The sequence below is a fragment of the Aegilops tauschii genome, chromosome 1 (genome assembly GCF_002575655.3).
Source record: "Aegilops tauschii subsp. strangulata cultivar AL8/78 chromosome 1, Aet v6.0, whole genome shotgun sequence".
Taxonomy (NCBI): Eukaryota; Viridiplantae; Streptophyta; class Magnoliopsida; order Poales; family Poaceae; genus Aegilops; species Aegilops tauschii.
In genome coordinates this window covers 292,361,882-292,382,985 of record NC_053035.3, presented here as the reverse complement: position 1 = coordinate 292,382,985, position 21,104 = coordinate 292,361,882, and the positions used below count along the sequence as shown (strand labels likewise).

Genomic DNA, 21,104 nt, shown 5'->3' with positions numbered 1-21,104 from the left:
TATTATTACAATTTTTTTCCTAAGTTGAACTTATAGATTGTTTGTACCGCATACTTTTTTTTTCTACTTGGCTTGACCCCCTGCCAGCAACGTCACAAGGCCCAGCCCCGAGAGTGAGCACCACAGCAGTACAAAGGGGCACGACCTGCGTATCGAGAGGGCATCAAGAATAGTGTATCGAGACTGAGTCTCTTCCTCGTTTCTAATGATCAACAAGGATCAAGTCCACTTATGACCGATGACGTGCGTACGTACGTGGCTGCCCGAAGACCATTTGAGATCACCTCGTTTCCCATGAAAACAGAGTATGGCCATCCTTGCGAAACATAGAGTGATGAGGATCGAATGACACCTGTTCGGGCGGAAACGAGTTTGATGATCCATACGAGATTTTGTTAAGAGTATCGTAGTGCCGGGTAGATAGAGGTACAGGCCCTCCTGATGCGTGCGTGTAACTGCGCGGCGCCATGTGATGGTGGTGGTGCTGAAGAAGAAGCAAGAGGGTGGGGGGAAGGAATCGCGGGAGGGCAGCTGTAACTGCTGGCCAACGCAGGAGCCACTCTTCTCACCAAACCAAGCTAAATCTGGCCACCGTCGGCCAAGAGGTCAACGCCTCCCGATCCGGAGCCGAGTCTGTCCGTCGCAGGTGAGGTGCATCGAATTTGCGTGCGTATCCCAAATTCCAGCGGACGGAGGGAGACGGACGGGTACACGAGCCACGCACGCGTGCGTGCGTGCGTGCAGCTGCGCGTCGTTGGGGAGACAGTTGGGCGTCGCCCCGCCCCCGCCGCAGCTGGCAACTCCCTCTCCATGCTCCCATCCGTGCTCCCACTTTATTCTACGGCTGTTCTTTTTCCTTTTTCTTTTTTAATCTAATCATCTCCCCCCTGATTTTCAGGAGGTGGAGCCGGACCTTAATTTCTTCCAATCAAATCAAGCCACGTATGCGGGAGCATGGAAAGGGAGCAGGCAAGTCTCGTCCCGCTTCCCCTTCCCCAGCCAAGCCAAGTCCGCTGCGTCCTCCCTCATCTTTCGCTCCTGAGACCGCCACCGGAGGGGAGGGGAGGCGCAGACAGAGCACGCACCCACACCACACGCCCTTTGGATGCGGCTGACCCTCCCCGGCCCGGCTGACCCACCACCACCAGCGTTCCTCTTCCGTCCCCGACTCGGACACCCCCTGCCCGCTACAACTCCTAATCCGGCTCCAGCTCCCTCCCCTTTATATACCCACCGTCTCCCTCTCCTCCTCCCATCACCAGTAAAGCAGCAAGTAATTCCACTCCCGCCGCCGCAGCCAGCCAGCCTCCGGCGCTCTCTCGGACGCTCCCGCATACGTACAAGCAAAAGCAACCAGAGCCAGCCATGTGCCCCGGGGCGCCGGTCGCGGCGGCGGCGTCGGACAAGAGCGTGTGCGTGATGGACGCGTCCGGCCCGCTGGGCCACGCGCTCGTGCACCGCCTCCTCCGCCGGGGCTACACCGTCCACGCCGCCACCTACGGCCACTCGCTCGACGCGCTCGCGCTGCTCGCCGCCGCCGGCCACGACGAGGACCGGCTCAAGCTCTTCCGCGCCGACCCCTTCGACTACCACACCATCGCCGACGCCGTCCGCGGCTGCTCCGGCCTCTTCTGCATGTTCAACACCCACGAGGACCAGGCGGGCTGCGACGTGAGTTGATCCAATCACTAATCACAACCCTTCCTTTCCTTCCTTTCCTCCCTCGCCAGCCATTACTACTAAATTAGTAGCAGTAGTTTCAAGAAAGAATCATGGATGGATGGATGGATGGATCGATCGTGCCGTCACATCGGGTTGATTGATTCTTTACCCCAGTATCTATTCTCGATCGCCGGATTCTCGGATCGGCCTGCCAGCCATATTGCTGTGGCTAATTGGTTGGATAAGAATTCAGAGAAAACACTGGCGCTAGTGCCGTACCACTGCATCAGCACAGTACAGCTAGTCGTTGAGCATCTATACTAGTAGTATTATTTCTTTCTTTCTCCTTGGCGTGAGCTGGGCCTTAATGGCACAGCTCATCTGCTTCCTCTCGCTGCCCCCTCCACCACTAGTACTCCAGTGCAGCATTAACTCTGCTCCAAACCTCTGGCAGAAGCCGCTAGGCCTTTCCGGCGCCGCGTGCATTAACGCCTCCGAATGGAGGCTTCACCACACACACACACACACACACACACAGCTGGTTCTAATCAAGGCTGTGCCTGGCGCCAATTAAGCAGACCGTTGGGTGCTACTAGCTGGTTAATTAATTATATTAATCTGACTGGCTGATGGTGGTGCAGGAGGTTATGGTGGAGGTGGAGGTCCGGGCGGCGCAGAACGTGCTGGAGGCGTGCGCGCAGACGGTGACCATGGAGAGGGTGGTCTTCACCTCCTCCGTCACCGCCGTCGTCTGGAAGGACGACCACAAGCTGGTCGACGCCTTCGACGAGAGGAACTGGAGCGACCTCAACCTCTGCAGGAAACGCAAGGTAATCAAATCAATCAAGCGCCCATCGCCCGCTCATTCGTTCATACGCGAGCACCGCAGCTTCTTTCTTTTGGGGCAAGAACTGAGACAGTCTTGTTGCGAGACCCAGCAAGCACTTGAATGGACACGAAAAGCAGGAGAGCTGCATGCCTGTCCTGTTACGAATCCAACAACTAGCGAGACAATCTTGTTGCGAAACCCAGCACGGAAAGAAAGCGGGCTACCAGACCCCAAGAAAGCAACGCGGCAGTCCCGTCGCTCTTGGCGTTAATTATCCGCGTGCAATACAAGCGCCTAGCAGCACTGCATTACAGAAGAAAAAAAGAGTCAAAAACCTGTAAGTGTCAAACCCAATAAGTGGATGAGACTAGTAAGAACTGGCTTCTCAACTGTGAAGATTAAGACACAGAAAGAGAGGTACAAATAATCTAGTCGTCCCCCGCAAGAGAACAAATACTGATGTATTCTACTAACACATCCTAATCCACACAAAGATCATCCTTGCTTTGCTTACTTGATTATTATATATAGATGCTAATTAAGAAGGTGGACAATCGCACTTTTGAATTGCTCCAGCTACTTATTTCTCGTTCTTTTCGACGAGAACTGGTCCTCTGTTCCTGAATTCTGATGGGAGGCAGTGTCCTACTCGTTGGGGCCATCCACTACACACTACAGCGGCCCCGTGTTCCCGACATGTTTGCCAAAATGCCAAACGCAAGCTACCAGCGTCTCCTCGTGCAGCTGTCACCAAAGTTGCATGTGCAAGCTTGGAACAATGCTTTCACAACACACACACCCTTTAGGACACCGCAATTAATTGATAGTAGTAGTAGCAGTAGTTTGTTTTACTTACTGTTACTGTGGTTGGTACAGTTGTGGCACGCTCTGGCCAAGACGCTGTCGGAGAAGACGGCCTGGGCCTTGGCCATGGACAGAGGGGTGGACATGGTGGCCATCAACGCCGGCCTGCTCACCGGGCCGGGGCTCTCCTCCGCCCACCCCTGCCTCAAGGGGGTCCCGGAGATGTACGAGCACGGCGTCCTCGTCACCGTCGACGCCGACTTCCTCGCCGACGCCCACGTGGCTGCCTACGAGTGCCCCACGGCGTTCGGCCGCTACCTCTGCTTCAACAATGTCGTGTGCAGGCCTGAGGACGCCCTCCAGTTCGCTCAGATGCTCACCCCGTCCGCTCCATGCTACCCGCCAAGGTACACACGAGTCAATGAACAGCATTTGAGCTCGAAAATTCTAAGAAAATCCAGTGACGATGGTGTGTTCCTGTAACTGACTGACCTGTGATGAACTTTGGTTGCAGTGACGAGCTGAAGGTGATCCCGCAGAGGATTCAGAACAAGAAGCTGAACAACCTGATGGTGGAGTTTGCCAGTGCCATATACGGGGACTTGGATTAGGGATTCCATTATTCATTCGTTTACCTCACAAGGGCAGCTAGGGTTGTATTCTTTATGTACCTAAATATCTGTATTCTTTTTCCTCCTGAAAAGGGAAATATGGTTGGTCAGATGTACAAATCTGTACGAGGCCAAGCATGCCGCATGTATTCCACTCTTACCAGGCTGGTAAGAGCATTTGAGCCAGTGCTTAGCAAGGTAGTAATCCTTAGGTCCACCAAAAGGGAAAATAAGTCTGCAGTTATGTTACTGCCTTGTACAGCAGCAATATATGAATATATGATGGTGAACAAATGTTGAAAGCTTCAAGGGGTGAGATAGATATGAGTTGTGTATACATTAACCACATGAAACTGAAACTTTTGACAAACTTAAGTGTACATGGTTTCACAAACAACAACATATTCATCTCACAAAAAGCCATCCTCATACATTGAAGAACAAGTGATCAAAATCAGCTGACAACTACATATTCATCTCACAAAAAGCCATCCTAAATTGCATACACAGGACTCTCATTCGACAAAGCTCATACTTAACATTCACAGCATCACCATCACTGGTGGGCCATACAATGGCGGTACATCGACCGGCGACCGCCACCGTCGAGTGAAGCATGCAGAGCATCATTGCATACGTCATACTACTTGACACACAAAGAAGCGTTCCAGATCCATCTTGCCTTTCCGCCAGGTGGCTCCACAGAAAACGACAGTTCAATCCTAGGCTCCAAGGTACCCATAGATAGTCAGAGAGCAAAAGGGAGTGGACCAACCATCCCTCACCAGCAATACTGTTGAGGGATTGGGATTCCAGCTGCAGACTTGCAGTCTACACACACTCACCTGAATCTCAACAAGAAACCTATTCCATTATTCATTCATGTAATTCATGTTCAGTTACATCTTGACTTGAAAATAGGGATGGATGTACAGAGGCAAGAGAAACACATCTCCTATGAGGGAGCCAGAAAGTTTGGAAACTGTAGCACCCCAGATTATGCGCATAAAATTTCTACTCCCTCTGTAAACTAATATAAGAGCGTTTAGAACACTAAAATAGTGTTCTAAACACTCTTATATTAGTTTACAGAGGGAGTACTTACTAGGCGCTCAGTGTCACGGAAGCAACACTCGACAGCTTGAATTTCCGGACTTTTTTGGAGTGCAACGGCTGGAAATGAATCTCGGTGTACTGCTTCACGGAGATCTCTTTCCATTCTGAAGATGAAGTGCCCTCAGCTCGGTAATCTCGAGGAGAATACAGTATTTGGACTCGCGACCTGCCTGTATTTGCGCAAGGGACAAACCAAATCAAACAGATGTGGCTCATTCAAATTGATCACAGCATTTTAGCCAGCAGATTTAACAGAAAAAACAAGCCATGCTAGTTATTTTGGATACGGATTCTGTCAACTGATTAAATCAATGTAGTGAAGCACAATAGAGAATTAAAACTCTCCTTGTGGTTGGTGCTTAAATAGCATCTTGGAAGAGGATAATTTGATCAGGTGATGTTGGAAGGGTGATGAACATTAAGTAATGAAAATAAATGCAACTAAGACAACTGATTATATCTTCTTTACATATCCATTAGGAAAGTATGTCTAGTGTGAAATTATGTGTTCTTTTAATCCTGTTCAAACGCCAGACAATGCTCAACAATGCTTGGGTGAGTGGTCAAACAAGTTCGATAAAAGTAACAATGGTGCCTCTTTTTCCAAAGCCATTCTTATCTGATCCTTCCAAAGTAATTATCTCAATCTGCTGTTGGCCCGATTTTGGGGGCTTGTTACAGAAAGAATAAGGGCGTCTGGTGTTGCATGAAGGTGCTGTGAGTATCAAGAAGGTGGCCAATGGGATAATTAACAAGGGCCAAGACGAATGATGACTTTGAAGAGACTGTCGATGTTTCTCTTAATTATCTGATGAAACCCACCCATGGGTGCTGGCAGGGTGTTGCGATAACCAAATGTGAGGTCTTCTTTTGTGCTGCAGCTAGGGGGTCTTGTAAATTTGTACTCCCTCTGTAAAGAAATATAAGAGTGTTTAGATCACTACTTTAGTGATCTAAACACTCTTATTTATTTTTTACAGAGGGAGTAATATACTAGCGTAGTATTGCAATTTTTGTTATGATGCTGTCGTGAACCTCGATTCACAACAGGATAACTACCGTGCTTAAGATAGCCTAGACGGCATGGCTCCAGCCTCCAGGGGATTGGTTGGAACATAGATCGAGATGAGAATGTTTAGAAGAATAGATTGTTTTCTTGCATGATTCATTAATGAGATACATAGCATCCTTATATAGTGGTGCATATCCCTTGGGCCTTCCCTAATACAATACAGACCCCTTAACAGATTAGGGTCACTTTATCTTAGTCTTCCTAATAAAGCACTAATCCCTAAATGGAACCTGATCTCCCTCTATTCGGCCACCCTGCTGCTAGTCCAAGACGTATGCCTTTTGTCAAATGCTAGTCACATTGTGGGTATTTAGCAGCCTGGGCGGACTAGCTGTTTAATTTATTTTTTCTTGTGAACTCATCTAGCATGTTTAGTTCCCTTTTCTAAGAGAAGGAATTTTTACCTTCTGCTCGATTGACCATATCACTGGAGCTTTCTTATAAAATAAATTCCTGTACAGTACCAGGATGAACGTAGCCATAACATCTACAGGCCTTTCATGCATCTATTTTCATTTCATGCATCGATCTAGTATTAGGCATTAGTATAGGTGCCAAAACTACTTGAAGCACAACCGTTTCCCTGCCAACCTAGAGCAATAACAAATCACAGTACAAAATATGCTAACATGGGGAGTACAAAACAGAATAGCAAGAAGACACAGTACACAGGGCTTACCAAAACCTCCAAAAAGAGTTGATTTCTGGATGACAAACCGGCTAACTTTTGATCTCTTCACTTTTTTCAGGAGTGGCATGTCTTCATGCTTGCCTTTAAATTCCATGAATTCACCAAGGACATTTTTGTCCCCTCTGAGTTCCAACCTACAGAAGGGCAGTGCGACTATAAAAATACAACCGGAGGTTCATCTGTTTGTGTTGCACTGAACTGCAATATAGTATATATACTAACAATATTTACTGATTGCAATTAGCTTAATAAAAGAATAATCTGAAGGCTGCTTCTTAACAACCCAAATTTATCCAACCAAAATACGAATGGGATGAGATCTTTTTTCTCATGATATCCCTGCCCGTCCCTCCCTAATGCACCAGGAAAGAGAATCGGAAGAATAAGAGCAATGGAAAGTTTATAAGTAAATAAAAACATTATGGTGGTGTATTTTACCTGTCCCACATAGGCGACGTGCTGAGAATAGAATACAGATTTTGGAGTAATGAATCTTGGATGTCGCTTTTGTTTCCATGAAATGCACCTTTAATCCATGTCGAAAGTCCACCTTTTGTGTCTGCCTTAAGATCTTTCCATTGATCGTACGAGATAACCTCCGGTTGAAGATTAATAGTGTACGAAGGCCTGATAAAGCACAAGACAACTGAGCAACCATCTAAGGGCAGCGAAGCAAAAAAAAAGGTCATGTACAGAGAACTAACCTGCAGTTGGGATTTGGCAGTACAACTCTTCCATTTACAATCCCGTTAGGCAGTGTTGCTCCCCTCTGCTCCAAGTATGATTGAAGATTGGCAGCTATCCTACTGACTTCTAGTACCTATGAGAACAAAATTCAACAAATGAATTGACAATAATACAACACGTACCATTCTGGTTATTATGTTACAAACCAGTGATGTGCAGGAATCAAACAAGAAAAAGTAAACTAATAGAGTCATTCGAGTTTTGATTCTGAGTATTCCTTTTTCCACTAACTAACCTGCAGTTGGGATTTGGCAACATAATACAAATGGTCCTATTATTCAGAACACAATAACAAGTACAAACCATTAAGTTCATGTTCACTGTCAAGAATATCCCTCAGAAGATAGCAACAATATACTACTTGACCTGCATGACCCACTGTCCCATAACATTGTTTTCTCACACAAACTGCGAGGCTGTGGTAAGACAACAGTTACAAAACACTTCGTGATTTGTTGTCTTATTACTGGGTAAGGCAGTTACATTGTTTTCTCACACAAACTGCGAGGCTGTGGTAAGACAACAGTTACAAAACACTTCGTGATTTGGTGTCTTATTACTGGGTAAGGCAGTTACATTCACTCGGTGGCTCCCTAGTTTACACTAAGTTCAATAGTTAACAAGTTATTACAACAACAATTCTGGAATGCTTAAGCAAAATGGAATGTTCAAATTGCATACCGGGTTTCGAATAACCTCCTGCTTGCGCTTCTTTTCAGTGAACCAGTTACCATCCTTGTCAACCTCAACAAAACCAGAGACATTGTTGATTGCCACCACCATGACCTCCCTGTCGCCAAAAAAAGATTTAGACCCTTGCTTTCCACTTTGTACCATGCGACAGTTCAGTCAGTCGTATTAAAGATCTCTGGATGCAGTCATTCACAGCAATGCCCCGTATGATGGAGTACATGATATTACTACTAAGTATGTATGTTACACCAGCTAAACACAAAATTCAACAAGCACAGGGCATATAGACAGATACATGAACAGACCCATCTGGAATGATGGAATAGGCTGTGAGGAGTGTCTGTTCTAATCTCTGGCATTATTCGAGAACTAGAACAATAAAATTCAGCGGAACGGGAACAGACAGGAGGCAGAGCGAAGTGAGCGGGGGAGAGGGAGGGAGCGTGGGTGGTCGCGGGCTGACCTCTTGGTGACGAGAACGACGTCGACATGCTGGCGCGCACCGGCGTCGGGGTCGGGGATGCGGAGGCCGACGAAGCAGCGGCCGCCGTAGAGCCTCTCGAGCCTGGAGCGGGGATTGAAGGGATTGATCATGAGGGTTTACCTGGGTGATTGAAGGAAAGGGTGGGCTGCAGAGATGGGTACCTGGCTGCGACGGCGAAGCAGAGATCGGAGTGGGAGGAGTCGAGGCCGGCGAGCTGGTCGAGGCCGTCGTCGGAGAAGAAGACGGCGCGGATGAGCTTGTAGGCCACCAGGCCGCACAGTATCTCGACCCACATGGCCGCCCGCCGCGGCGATCAATCCACGACGCCGACCGCAAAGGGGGAAGGGAAGGGGTGGTGGAGGAGGAGGAGGGGATGCTTCGCTTGAGCGAAAGGCGGAGGCGGTTCGGGCTTTTGAGAAGGATCGGAGGGTTGGAGAAGGGGATCTAATTATCAGTCTCTGCAACTAAACGGAATGGAATTTCTTCTTCCCTTCCTTTTTTCCCTGTCTATAATTTTCAGAGCAGACGGGTTTTTACTTGTGAATAATGCAGAAAAACCTTAGGCCTCCTATGGTTTGAAGAAATCTTGTAGAAACTCTATAGGATAGAGATTTTGTAGGAAAAATTCTTTGGGGCCTTTTGGTTTGTAGGAATGGATTTATGTTTCTATGTAGGATAGGAATCAATCCTTCAAAAAAGAAAATATTAGCCTAGACCCAGTGAAAAAATACATATCCTATAAATCAAGTGGCATCTATTTCTCCATAGAAATTGAGATGTATGTCACCTTACTTATTATGATTTTCTTATTCCTATGATATTCCTGTCCTGTGAACCAAAGGATGCCTTAGGATTTTTATTTTTGGAGAAGATAAACCTTAGAGTTGTTACTGGTTTTCCTCCTTTTGGATGCTAACGTTTTCATCCTTCTTTTTCTTTCATTTTATAATGATTTTTTGCAGATTAACGCGTAAAGAAGTATTTTCAAAAGCAGAGAAGGCCTCTCACTCGCGGCATTAAAGCATCTCCAACAGATTGGTAAAATTGGGCACTCAAAAAAAGTTTTAGAAAAAATTCTGTCATAGTAGATGATGTAAAACAGCATGCCCAACTATGTTTTGCTTCTCCACAATTGCATGCATATTGAAACAAATTAATATCAAGCTCATCTCAAATGAATTCAAAACAAATATAACATACATAGTACATATTTATTACATAGTTCATCAAGCCACAACATCAAAATTAACACAAATTGTTCATCAAACATAACACCAAATTGTTCATCATCACACATACATGAAACATAGAGATGAAACCAGTGGGCTTGTTACACATACATGCCTTGTCACACATAACACAAATTTTATGCTGCTGCTGCAAATTTGCAGCACTTGGGGCAAAATTTTGGGGCTGCCCAAAAATTTTGCAGCATGAGATAGAGATAGGGCAGTTGTTGAAGCACCGTTTTTAGGTTCAAATGCCCTAACATAGTTTTTTGAACATCTGTCCTATTTTTACATATGTTGGAGTGCTCCTAGAGATGCTTCTTTCTTACTTCGAGTCAGTTAAGTTAGAGCCAAGTATGGGTGTGCGTCAGCCAGCGAGAATAACGCGTGCGCTGCGACTGGCCACGGTGGGTGGACCTTAAGCACCAAGCAATCCCACATCAGCGTAAAGCATTTGCGTGGAAGTATCTTTGGACAGAGGATCGTCAGACTTTGGGCCTCTTTTCTTATCAGAACTAGATTGGGACCCTTTAGCTGCTCGGCTTGTGAGTGTAAGATTTAATTGGGCTTGATGTTCAGAAAAAGGCTTGATGTTTCAAAAAAAAAGTTTTAATTGGGCTTTATAGGCTGACTTGTATCTGGAGCTTGGTTCCCCTCCAAAAGAAAAAAAAAACTGGAGCTTGGTGACACGCACGACGGCATCCATTTCATTCCACTGATGACCAGAGGAAGGACGTGCAGACGAGTGCCACCCCAGGTTGCCGGCACCCAAACAAACATGCATGCCACTCTGTCGTCTTCACCATCGCATCCTTCTTGTTCAATCTCACGCCCATCCTCTCCTTCATGCATATGTCTCAGCTTCGGTTGGCTCCAAGCAGTTAAGCTAGCGCGAGATTGCGAACTTCAACAGGGGGCTAGCTCGCTTAGCCTTGCTGCAGTCCAAGCTCAAGGTTGCTTCTGCTTTCTGGCACTACTCAGCAATGCTCGCACCCAAGCCCAAGTAAGTGATACTTGTCCATCTTCTGCTTTTTAAGGACTTGAGATGTCCATTTTCTCTTATGTTCTCAGCATACTATCTGCTTTCAACAAATTCAGCCGTTTAGCTCACGAACGCCGTACAAATTGCCAAAACCCTCGATAGATAGTCCTTAGTAGTAGTACTCCCTCCAACAGATTTGGCTAAATAAGCCACAATTAATATGGATCGGAGTGACTAGTTTTTAATAGAAACTCTGCATGATCTAACGCTGGCCTTGCTGAAATTAAAGCAGGGCAAGTCTGTCTGAACCTTCCAACCACAAGGAACCAGCTAGTTCCAGTTCCGGTTCCAACTACAGCAGGGCTCATGCTTCAGCACCTAGAGTGAGCAGGCTAGCCAAACCTGCTGCTCCAGGATCAAACAAGCAAGCAGCAGAGGCCAGGGCGCCTTCCCCACTGCACAATGCTGCCCGTGCCGCCGCCACCGCTCCACTCGACAAGTCCATCGACGCCGCTCAAAAGCCATCACCAGGAGAACGCCGGTCGAACTTCAAGGCCTCGCCGCACCGTACCTTTACTACCCCCGACGTGAGACAAAAAACTCCCGACGTGAGACAACGAAACACAAACAAAAAATCATGATATTTGTCATTCCATTCATGCGCCACTGACTGATCTTCTCGTGTTTCCAGAGGCAGCCAAGGATCGGCAAGGCGTCGGAGCTGCAGGCACAGCTGAACCTCGTCCAGGAGGACCTCGAGAACGCCAGGGAGCACCTGGCCAACATCGACAGGGACAGAGCCCAGGTCCATGACGACCTGGTGCTCACCAAGACGCTGGCCGACGAGGCCTACCAGAAGCTCGAGGAGTCCCTCGCCGCGCAGCGGCGAGCCGAAGAGGCGCTGGAGACCGAGAGGTTCAAGTCCGTCGAGCGGGAGCAGGCGAGCATCGAGCTCGCCCGGAGGAAGGAGGAGGAGTGGCAGCGGAAGCACGCCGACGTCACGAAGCGCCATGCCCAGGACGTCAATTCCCTCGCTAAGGTGACTAAGGAGCTCGAGAATGCCAAGGGTGAGCTGGCGGTGACCGCACAGGCCAAGAACTCGGCACTCAGCCGTGCCGACGAGGCCGAGAAGACCACACGCGGAAATGCAAAAAGGATGGAGATCCTGATGGCTGAGGTGGCCCGGCTCAAGTCTGAGACGGAGAGCAGAGAAAAAGGAGCAGAAGAGATCATCGACAAGCTGCGGTCCGAAGCTTCAGAGCTGCGAGCTGAGCTCCAGAGAGCAATGGCGTTTCAGGAGAAGCTGGTCAGAGCAGAAGAAGTGGTTGAGGGGCTCAAGGTCGACATTGCATACGCCAAGAGGGCAGAGATCGATGCAGACCAGTCGGCGCAAGGGTGGAAGACCAAGGCAGCGGCGCTGGAAGATCGCCTAGTGGCGATCACCTCACTGAACAAATCCAACGAGGAGGCACTGGCGTCGCTGACAAAGAGTTTCAAGGAAGCACAGTCGCAGCTCCTCCAGCTGACAGAGAAGGCTGCAGCATCAGAAGGCGAAGCTAGCGAGTACAAGGAAGGATTCCTCGAGACGAACAGGCGTCTCGACATCGTGAGGAAGGAGGCATCTGAACTGCAGGCTACCATTGACAGACTGAGGTTTGAACACGAGCTACTGAATGAGACACATCGGCAGGTTGTCGGCAATGAGAAGGCAGCGAGCTCGCAGGTCGGCGTGCTCGGCGGAGACAAGGTGAGGCTTCAGCAGGAGCTCGATGAGGCCAGGGAGGAGAGGAACAAGGCCAAGAAAGGCGTCGAAGACGTAGCAGCTGCTCTACGTCAGGTGTCAGCAGAAGCAAGAGAAGCCAAGGAGAGGGTCCTGGCAAAGCAGATCGAGCTGGATCATGCACAGCTTCAGATATCCGAGATGAAGACCGCGACAAAGACCGCAGAAGACAAGTACCAACTGATGCTTCAAGAATCCAACTGCCTGAAGAAAAAGGTTGAGATGCTGGAATCAGAGGCCAAGAATGTAAAAGAGAAGTACGAGTTGATTCTTGATGAATCCAACTACCTCAAGAAAACAGTCAAGAGGTTGGGTTCAGAAGCCAAGACTTTACAGGATGATCGGGTGTCGAAGGAGGTCGGGTTTGCAGAAATGCTCAGGAGATCAGAGGAGGAGGCAAGCTATGTCAAGTCAGAAATGAGCAAGCTCATGGAGTCGCTTGCAGTTGCAGAGAAGGAAGTGCAGGAGCTCAAGGCAGAGAAAACACAGCTGGTTCATCAACTGGAAGAAGGATTCAACCGTACCATGATGGATGCCGCAAGCTCGAGTGCAGAACAACCAATGGTGACCGAGAGCTCCCACCTCAAGGATCTGTTGTCAACCAAGGAGAAGGAGGTGCTTGCTTTGAATCATCAAGTCACTGAGCTGCGGCTCAGAGAGGCAGCCGCTCTGGCGAAAGCCGACAAAGCCTCAAAATTGATGGATGCCGCAAGCTCGAGGGCAGAACAATCAATGGTGGCCGAGAGCTCGCACCTCAAAGATCTGCTGTCAACCAAGGAGAAGGAGGTGCTTGCTTTGGATCACCAAGTCACTGAGCTGCGGCTCAGAGAAGTGGCCGCTCTGGCGAAAGCCGATGAAGCCTCAAAATTGATGGATGCCGCAAGCTCGAGTGCAGAACAATCAATTGTAGCCGAGAGCTCACGCCTCAAGGATCTGCTGTCAACCAGGGAGAAGGAGGTGCTTGCTTTGGGTCATCAAGTCACTGAGCTGCGGCTCAGAGAGGAGGCCGCTCTGGCGAAAGCCGACGAAGCCTTGAAATTGCTGGCAGAGGCAACGGCGAGGAAAGCCGGAGAGGAAGAGGCAGCTAGGAGTGCTGAGAAGTCCAACACACTACTCGTCAAGCTGGAGATGGACACCATGCTCCAATCACAGAGAGCCGCGGAGCACGAGGCGAAGGATGCCAAGGATAACATGGTGCAGCTGCAGAGCAAGCTGAGGCTGGTGGAGTCCAAGATCACTGAGGCCAACCTGACGGCAGAGGAAGAGAAGATCAGCAGCCTGAGGTTGAAGGAGACGCTGGCCGAGAAGGAGGAGGAGCTCCAGAGCATCGCACGGGAGAACGATGGCCTGCGGACGAGGGAAGCGGCTGCACGAGCGAAGGCCGACGAGCTGGCTGCAATGCTCGTAGAGGCCACCGCCATGAAAGGAGGAGATCAGTCGGCTGGTCGGAGCCCGGAGAAGCAGCCAAATGTGTTCCGGAAGATGATGTGCTCGCCGATGGACAACGCCGCGCGAGGCGATCATCAAGATCGCAGGAACAGCGACAGGATCGTCCAAGTGCTCGAGGAGATCAAGCATGTGGAAGTGGAGACGGTCAGGCAGGCGAAACATGAAAGAGAGGAGGTGTCAGTGGAGGCTAACTCCATGGAGAACAGCAAGATCCTAGAAGATGACCTGTGCAAAGGGATGATGAGCAATGGCGTAGACACCGAGTCGAGCGACGACGATGACATCGATTCACAGGGAGAAGACGGAGCTGCAGATCAGATGGGTGGCCTTCTGATGCATGGACCGAGATCATCTTTCAAGCAGGAGCATCACAGCCATAAGAAGAAGAAGAAGGCATTGCTGAGGAAATTCGGGAGCATGCTGAAGAAGAAAGCTCACTTCACCAAGCTGAACAAACACTCCTAGGCTCCTAGCCTAGAAACTCAAACTGTCACTACTTTAAAAAAAAGTCACTATTTTCCTTCTGAATTTTTGAACAGTTTTCAACTACTGTGGTTGTAGCAAGTGGAGGTGTGAACCATAAAAGGACACATGACGCGAGTAGCTGTGCCCACTATCTAGAGAAAGAAAGAGAAAAGCCACTTGCATTGTATTTCTATCCCTGTCATTTAGTTATATTCTTCCTGTACCTTGGCGGCACATTCAGGGTTCATCGGTTCAGCAACCATTCATTTATATTATATAAGATGCTAAATGTCAAATTCGATATCTTATTTTAAGGGCTTGTATTATCATGCACGTTCTGGACTTTAGCTATGAGAATATCTACGTAGCAGGTTTTGTTTTCCCACTAACTGTAACGTTCATCCAAGGGGGCTTTCAGGTAACAGGAAAAAGAGGTTCAGTTCAAGTTGTTCAGGAAAGTAAAGCTGGAGTTAAGACTGAAGAATGTTACCAGTAAATGCTGGGAGGCTCAGTATCTAGCCTCCAGCCCAGGTCAAAGATTTCTGCACCACCAAGGATGGATGGCATGTCCCTGTCGTCTCCAGCTGCACAAACATCTCAAGGGATTAGGATCTACATGCCTCTTGGAGCCATCCAATGGGTCAATTAACTAGCTTATGGATTTCTGCCCATGGTTTTTGTCCTTCGGTTTATATGTTCTTCCAGATTCATTCAATAATTGCTGAAGAACATCTGGCCTAGCCAGTAGCCCTGGTAAACTATTGTTGGCTGCCAATCAAACAATAGCAAGCAAGCAGATGGATGGATCAACAGGTCAGTGTGCGGAGCAAGGCACATCACCATCATCATCTCTGAGCCTTTTCCCATATTCTTCGCTCTCTTTTGGAGGTGCACGCTGATTTCTTCACAAGAACTGAGAGATAAAAACACACATGATGATGAGACCATGACAGCCACTTCAATTTCTTTATTTTAGTCAGGTTAGTGCCAGATCAACAGAGTTGCTTGCAACACACAGTTTAGTCTACTGTCCGAGTTCATGCGTCCACACACAAGGAACCAGGTTGCTCATTCAGAAGTCAACTGTTCATAAAAACAAATACATATACACGATCTAACTAATGCTTACTGGAATTAGCCCTTCTTTATCTGACCAGAGACATGAATAGCTGCGAAATTTCCGGTTGATTGGACGGTCACAGATATGATCAAACTAATTGTTCTTCACACGGACACGCCATGACCTGTTCAGCTTAGATATAATTCAGCAAAGGTAGTTCGGACTATTTTTTTTTAGCAAAGCTTAGATTCCCTCTACTTTTTTTCAGCAGTTGTCTCAAACTTCACAGGTACAATAGGGCCGTATCAATAATAAGATGTGTTATATATTGTCCTGGTGCTTTCAGGACAGAAAGAACAAACTTGGATGAAGCTACAATGGTCCCACACATCAATCTGGAGGGAACTTCAAACATGTCCTCAGCCCAAAAAGTAACACACCTACCAGCAGATGTTTACGGTTACGACAACATGTAAGAACATTTTGAACACTTGTAAGCTAACTAACATGACATGCATGGTTGCTACCAGTAAAAACACTTGAAGATATGTACAGATCAGAACCGACAGATTGTTGATTATAGAGTCCTGCTACTCTATTGCAGCAGTGCGTTGTATAATTATTCCTTTCAAGACATCTGAGAGATAACTACATATTCACTATAAAGGCAATTTCACATTCCAATGGGCAGAACGGTCAAGCGGTGTGACACCAAACATTGCATCTTTAAGATTTGAGTCTGCAACCAAATTACAAAAGCTGTGAACACGTATTTGACTGATAAAGTTAGTTATGGAAAGGTTATCTTCTTCAAGAACATGTTTCTTTGGGTGCATACCATGCACTGAGGTTGAAGTAAGGAAGTCTAATTTTATATATACAAGCTAACAATTATATTGTGCATACAACAAAGGGATATGTGACTGACCAAAGTTGCCAAACAACCGATCTGCTTCAAAACACTAAAGGGACAGGATGCATACAATGCTATCATGCAGATATCAGTAATAATGCTGACTAAACTACTGCCTATCATGATGTTAAATTGTAGATAACATGTATACGAAGTCAATAAACTTCAGGCCACACTAACAAACTTTATCTCATGTACTCCCTCCGTTCCGAATTACTTGTCGCACGTATGGATGTATCTAGATGTATTTTAGTTCTAGATACATCCATTTCAGCGACGAGTAATTTGGGACGGAGGGAGTATGACTGTATGAGCATGTCTAGCGCAAGATAACATGACGCTCCCAAGAAGAAATAGACATACCCTTGATGCATTAAACCTCAATCGTACTTGGATTGTTAATTTCCAGATAAGCTGGGCTATGATATAATGACAAGTTACCTTCCCTCTCGAAAATACAAGTAGAAGAAAAGGGGAAAAAATTTATGTTCCCTGAATAGGCATACCAACAGCAATCATGAGCGAAACATTTGTCAGAAAGAGCTCATCTTTCTTTAACTAAAATTACAATTACATGTTTCAAGCCTAGCCACTCAAGAATCTACACTACAACATTCCCAGTTATTACTGTCCTCCTTTTGCAGCCAAGAAAGTGAATAAATTGAAAATTTCCCCAGTTATACAATTACAAATATGTAACCAACAGCCTTTACCGAAGCCTTACAGAATGATGCTAACCGCACAGCAGCAATTAACAGCAACAAATAGTGGTGTCGAGAGCTACAACCCACCTGTTTCACCTCCGTCGGATGAACCAATTCCCATCACTGTAGCTACCTCCCTACCGTCAAATGTTACAGGGGCGACTGCTGACCCATGCTACATATCTCTCCACCGTGGGCTCAGCAATGGAAAGAATCCGGACGGTGAGAGCAGCCCCGACGGCGACTGCGGGAACCATAGCCCTGGCGAAGGCGGCGGCGGCATGGGCCCTGGCCCCAGGATCCCTGTTCCTGGCAGCGGCGACAACATGGGGAAGTTCGGCGTGAGCGGAGGAGGTTGCTGGAACCCCGGCGAGAGGAGCGGGTAGGGCGACCTGGGCGTCGGCGAGAGCAAATTGAGAAATCCGGTCGGCGAAGGGAGTATCCCGGGCGACGGCACCGGCGGCGGGGGCGGGTGATAAGGGTGCTGCGGAGGCCCCCGTCCGGCAGCTGCTGCTGCAGCCGCGGCGTGAGCATGAGCGGCGGCGGCGGCGGCGGCGGCAGCCCCGGGAGGAGTGGCGCTGAAGAGGGAGTTCTCGAGGATGCGCATGTAGGCAGAGACGGGCGAGTCGGCCCAGGCGGGCCCCGGCGGAGGCATGGGCATGTGGTGCGGGTGCGGGGGGCGGTGGAAGGCGGGGTTGTGGTTAGGGTTTGGTATCTGGTGGTGGTTGTGGACGGGAGGGGGCCGCGCGACGGGGGTGGAGATGGGGGGCGGGCGGATCTTCTGGAGGCGCATGGATGCGGGCTTGGACTGCTGCTGGTGCTGCTGCTGGAGCGGCGGAGGGGGGCGGTGGTGGTGCTGGGGCGGCGGAGGGGAAGGGGTGCCGGCGGTGAGCTGCTGGACCATGTCGCGGAACTGGTTCTTGCTGATGTTGTATACCTGCGGCTGGGGGTGCGGCGGGCGGGGCGGCTGCTGCTGAGGGGGCGGCGGCGGCGTCGCCTTGCGGATGTTCCGGCCGAGCTTGTTGACGCCGAGGTGCGGGTTGTGTCCGCCGCCGCTATTGCTGCTGCTGCTGCGGTCCATCTCGGCGGATCGGCGGCGGTGGATTTGGGAGGATTGGCGTGGGCGGAGGAGCGGAGGTGGTGGGAGGGGGGAGGGGATGGGAGGACGGGAAGCGCACGCAATGGAATTCGTTAGCAAGTTGCAGCGTGGTTTTCTTTGACTTTGGGAGCGCTCGGCGGAGACGGGAGGGGGATGTGAAATTGTGAATGGAGAAGCAGGCCGACACACACTCTCTTGTCTCGGCTGAGTGCGTTTTCGTTTTTTGTTTACTCGTGGGTACACCACGCAGTCTCTGCCAGCCACTGGGCCTGCTGCCTGCCTGCCTAGCTGTCTCACTACTGGTTTGACATGTCGCTCGTTGGACAATCAGACCAGCCACAAAATTACATCCAAGTGAGAGCATCTACACTGGACTGGTCAAATTTAACCCCAACCCCCTCATTTATGTGCTTCAACATTTCCGTGCTTCCACACTGGTCCTCCTCGTGCCCGCCCCCAAATTCATACAACCCTTGCAACGGTGATCAACATTTTACGTAGATAAAACTTCAACCTAGCAATAGCAAACATATTTTTCGAAAAGGGACACTTTATTACTTAAAAGATTAAACATTACACCCGACCTCTGTATAATTAAGATGCACACGGCCAAATAAGGTCCTCTCGCACAAACGAAAAAAGGCGAAATACAAAGAAACTTAGTGTCTGTATAACGCCTAAAGCGGAGGGGGGCCAATCCTAAGATCATGCTGCCACCCATGTTGGATAAAAGTATCCCTTGCCGTATCCTCTAATCGTGTACACACCTCCATAAAAAGGTCTTGGTTCTTCACACGTTGTAGAGAGGACCATAAAGGAAGAGTCTCGGTACATCTGTAGATAACCTGCAACAGAGAAGTACTTTTATCGTTAAAAATCTTATCATTTCTACATAGCCAAAGCGACCAAATAATGGCAAGCGCTCCCACCCTGAGAAGAGTTCTAAACTTGTGATCAATCTCATGTAACCAGTTGCCAAATACATTGTTGGAGATATGCCCTAGAGGCAATCATGTATGATGATATTTTCTATGTGTTTATGAATAAAGATAGTCGTTGGACATTATCAATGATGTGTATCAACAAGTACATGACTTGTTTATGGGATTATGCATTGTATGATGACTATCCTAAAAGGTCCCTAGTTGAAAGGCATGTGTGAACGTGCAGCCGACTAGACTAGCATATAACATGGTCGATGGCTTGGTCTCGCTAGCCATGGAGCATTGGATGCTAAGCGGATAATATGGACTCGGAAGGATCTGGTCGGACTCGACGTAGTCGGATCCGAGTTGAGATAAGGTCCGAGTCGGACAGACCCAACTATGAGACGCAGCGATATGTCATCTGTGAGTCTCTAGTACAACATACGTTCTATGTCCTAAGACCTGAGCTGGCGCATGTACTCGGGATGGTGACAGACTTGCTTTGGGCCAACCAAACGCTACTCCGTGACTGGGTAGTTACAAATGTAGGTTTCAGACTTGTCCAGACGCATGCTGCGAGACATGGTCGAGCAAGATGGGATTTGCCCCTCCGAACAAGAGAGATATACTCTGGGCCCCTCGTATGATCCGACCAAGATAATCATGGCCATGCGATTAGGATTATGAGATAATCCGGTTTGTTGTCGGCATCACTGGAAAGAGAAAAAGGTCGGGCTAGCACAAGGATGACAGACTCGCCTTGAGCCCGACGACATATATCGTGTTGCAAAGGGAACATAAGTGTGATGTACGGGTTCGCCTAACCAGCTTCATCAGACACTTGGAGTCGGCACGCTTTGCTAGAGGCCGCTACCGACTAGCCGAGTCGGCTGTGATCTGACTCGCGCCCAAGTGAACGAGAACCTAAGGGGTCGCGCGCTTAAGGGAAGGAACCTGTGAGGCCGGGTCCGACTCCACGAGTCAGAAGTGATCCTACTTGGTTTTGCATGCTTTGATTGCTTCGGCGCTGTCACTAGGGTTTGCATGTGTTGGAATAGCCACCTCCACTCGCCGCCGACTGTGTGATCGGACCTAGCAGTCCGCCGCACGGTGTTCCTCCTGCATGCGCGGTACTGTTAGAGGCGGTGCACTTGCGCCGCTCCGGCGAACCTGTACGTGGGATCCGACGACCGGCTGTTTCAGAGAGATTGGACGAGGAGGAGACGATCCACGGGGACGCGCTGCCCCAACACTTCTTTCGGTGCACGACACTGCGCGTCTAGTGGTAACGATCTGTGATCCATCTCCCGTAACACGTTCTTGGTTGTTCTGCGCGTAGGAAAATTTTATTTGCAGTCGACGCCCTACCGTAGTGTTGGTGATCGTTGTAGAAATTAAAAAATTTCTACACATCACCAAGAACAATCTATGGAGTCTTCTAGCAACGAGAGGGAAAAGAGTGCATCTACATACCTTGTAGATCGCAAGCGGAAGCGTTCAAGTGAACGGGGTTGATGGAGTCGTACTCGTCGTGATCCAAATCACCGATGACCGAGCGCCGAACGGACGGCACCTCCGCGTTCAACACACGTACGGTTGGGAAGACGTCTCCTCCTTCTTGATCCAGCAAGGGGAGGGAGAGGTTGATGGAGATCCAGCAGCACGACGGCGTGGTGGTGGAAGCAGCGGGGATCTCGGCAGGGCTTCGCCAAGCTCAACGAGAGGGAGAGGTGTCACGGGAGGGAGAGGGAGGCGCCAGGGGCTTGGGGTTCTGCTCCCATGCGCCTC

The 21,104-nt window shown here is 48.8% G+C and overlaps 4 protein-coding genes and 1 long non-coding RNA gene across 5 annotated transcripts; 2 read left to right on the top strand and 3 right to left on the bottom strand.

Annotated features, from left to right (window-relative positions):
- The first annotated feature begins 251 nt into the window (after positions 1 to 251).
- LOC109780387 (cinnamoyl-CoA reductase-like SNL6) lies at positions 252 to 4,200 on the top strand. Its single transcript, XM_020338974.4, has 5 exons — positions 252 to 822; positions 975 to 1,671; positions 2,304 to 2,492; positions 3,368 to 3,702; positions 3,810 to 4,200. Exons 2-5 carry the CDS (start codon positions 1,366 to 1,368, stop codon positions 3,904 to 3,906), a joined length of 927 nt encoding a protein of 308 aa, XP_020194563.1. The 5' UTR covers positions 252 to 822; positions 975 to 1,365; the 3' UTR covers positions 3,907 to 4,200.
- LOC120976655 (uncharacterized) lies at positions 2,585 to 3,618 on the bottom strand. Its single transcript, XR_005772723.2, has 2 exons — positions 3,348 to 3,618; positions 2,585 to 2,794 (listed from the first exon to the last, which is right to left on the bottom strand). It is a non-coding gene; the product is annotated as an uncharacterized lncRNA (long non-coding RNA).
- Positions 4,201 to 4,752: 552 nt separating the features above from the next.
- On the bottom strand, positions 4,753 to 9,153 carry LOC109780386 (uncharacterized). Its single transcript, XM_020338973.2, has 7 exons — positions 8,871 to 9,153; positions 8,689 to 8,790; positions 8,214 to 8,322; positions 7,490 to 7,605; positions 7,224 to 7,412; positions 6,774 to 6,919; positions 4,753 to 5,192 (listed from the first exon to the last, which is right to left on the bottom strand). Exons 1-7 carry the CDS (start codon positions 9,002 to 9,004, stop codon positions 5,011 to 5,013), a joined length of 978 nt encoding a protein of 325 aa, XP_020194562.1. The 5' UTR covers positions 9,005 to 9,153; the 3' UTR covers positions 4,753 to 5,010.
- A 1,644-nt stretch (positions 9,154 to 10,797) lies between these two features.
- On the top strand, positions 10,798 to 14,910 carry LOC109780385 (uncharacterized). The gene is made up of 3 exons (XM_020338969.4): positions 10,798 to 10,941; positions 11,210 to 11,528; positions 11,612 to 14,910. The coding sequence occupies exons 1-3, from the start codon at positions 10,922 to 10,924 to the stop codon at positions 14,612 to 14,614; spliced, it is 3,342 nt and encodes a 1,113-aa protein (XP_020194558.3). The 5' UTR covers positions 10,798 to 10,921; the 3' UTR covers positions 14,615 to 14,910.
- A 2,206-nt stretch (positions 14,911 to 17,116) lies between these two features.
- On the bottom strand, positions 17,117 to 18,455 carry LOC109780384 (protein HAIKU1). The gene has a single exon (XM_020338968.4). It carries the CDS (start codon positions 18,370 to 18,372, stop codon positions 17,467 to 17,469), a length of 906 nt encoding a protein of 301 aa, XP_020194557.1. The 5' UTR covers positions 18,373 to 18,455; the 3' UTR covers positions 17,117 to 17,466.
- Positions 18,456 to 21,104: the final 2,649 nt, after the last annotated feature.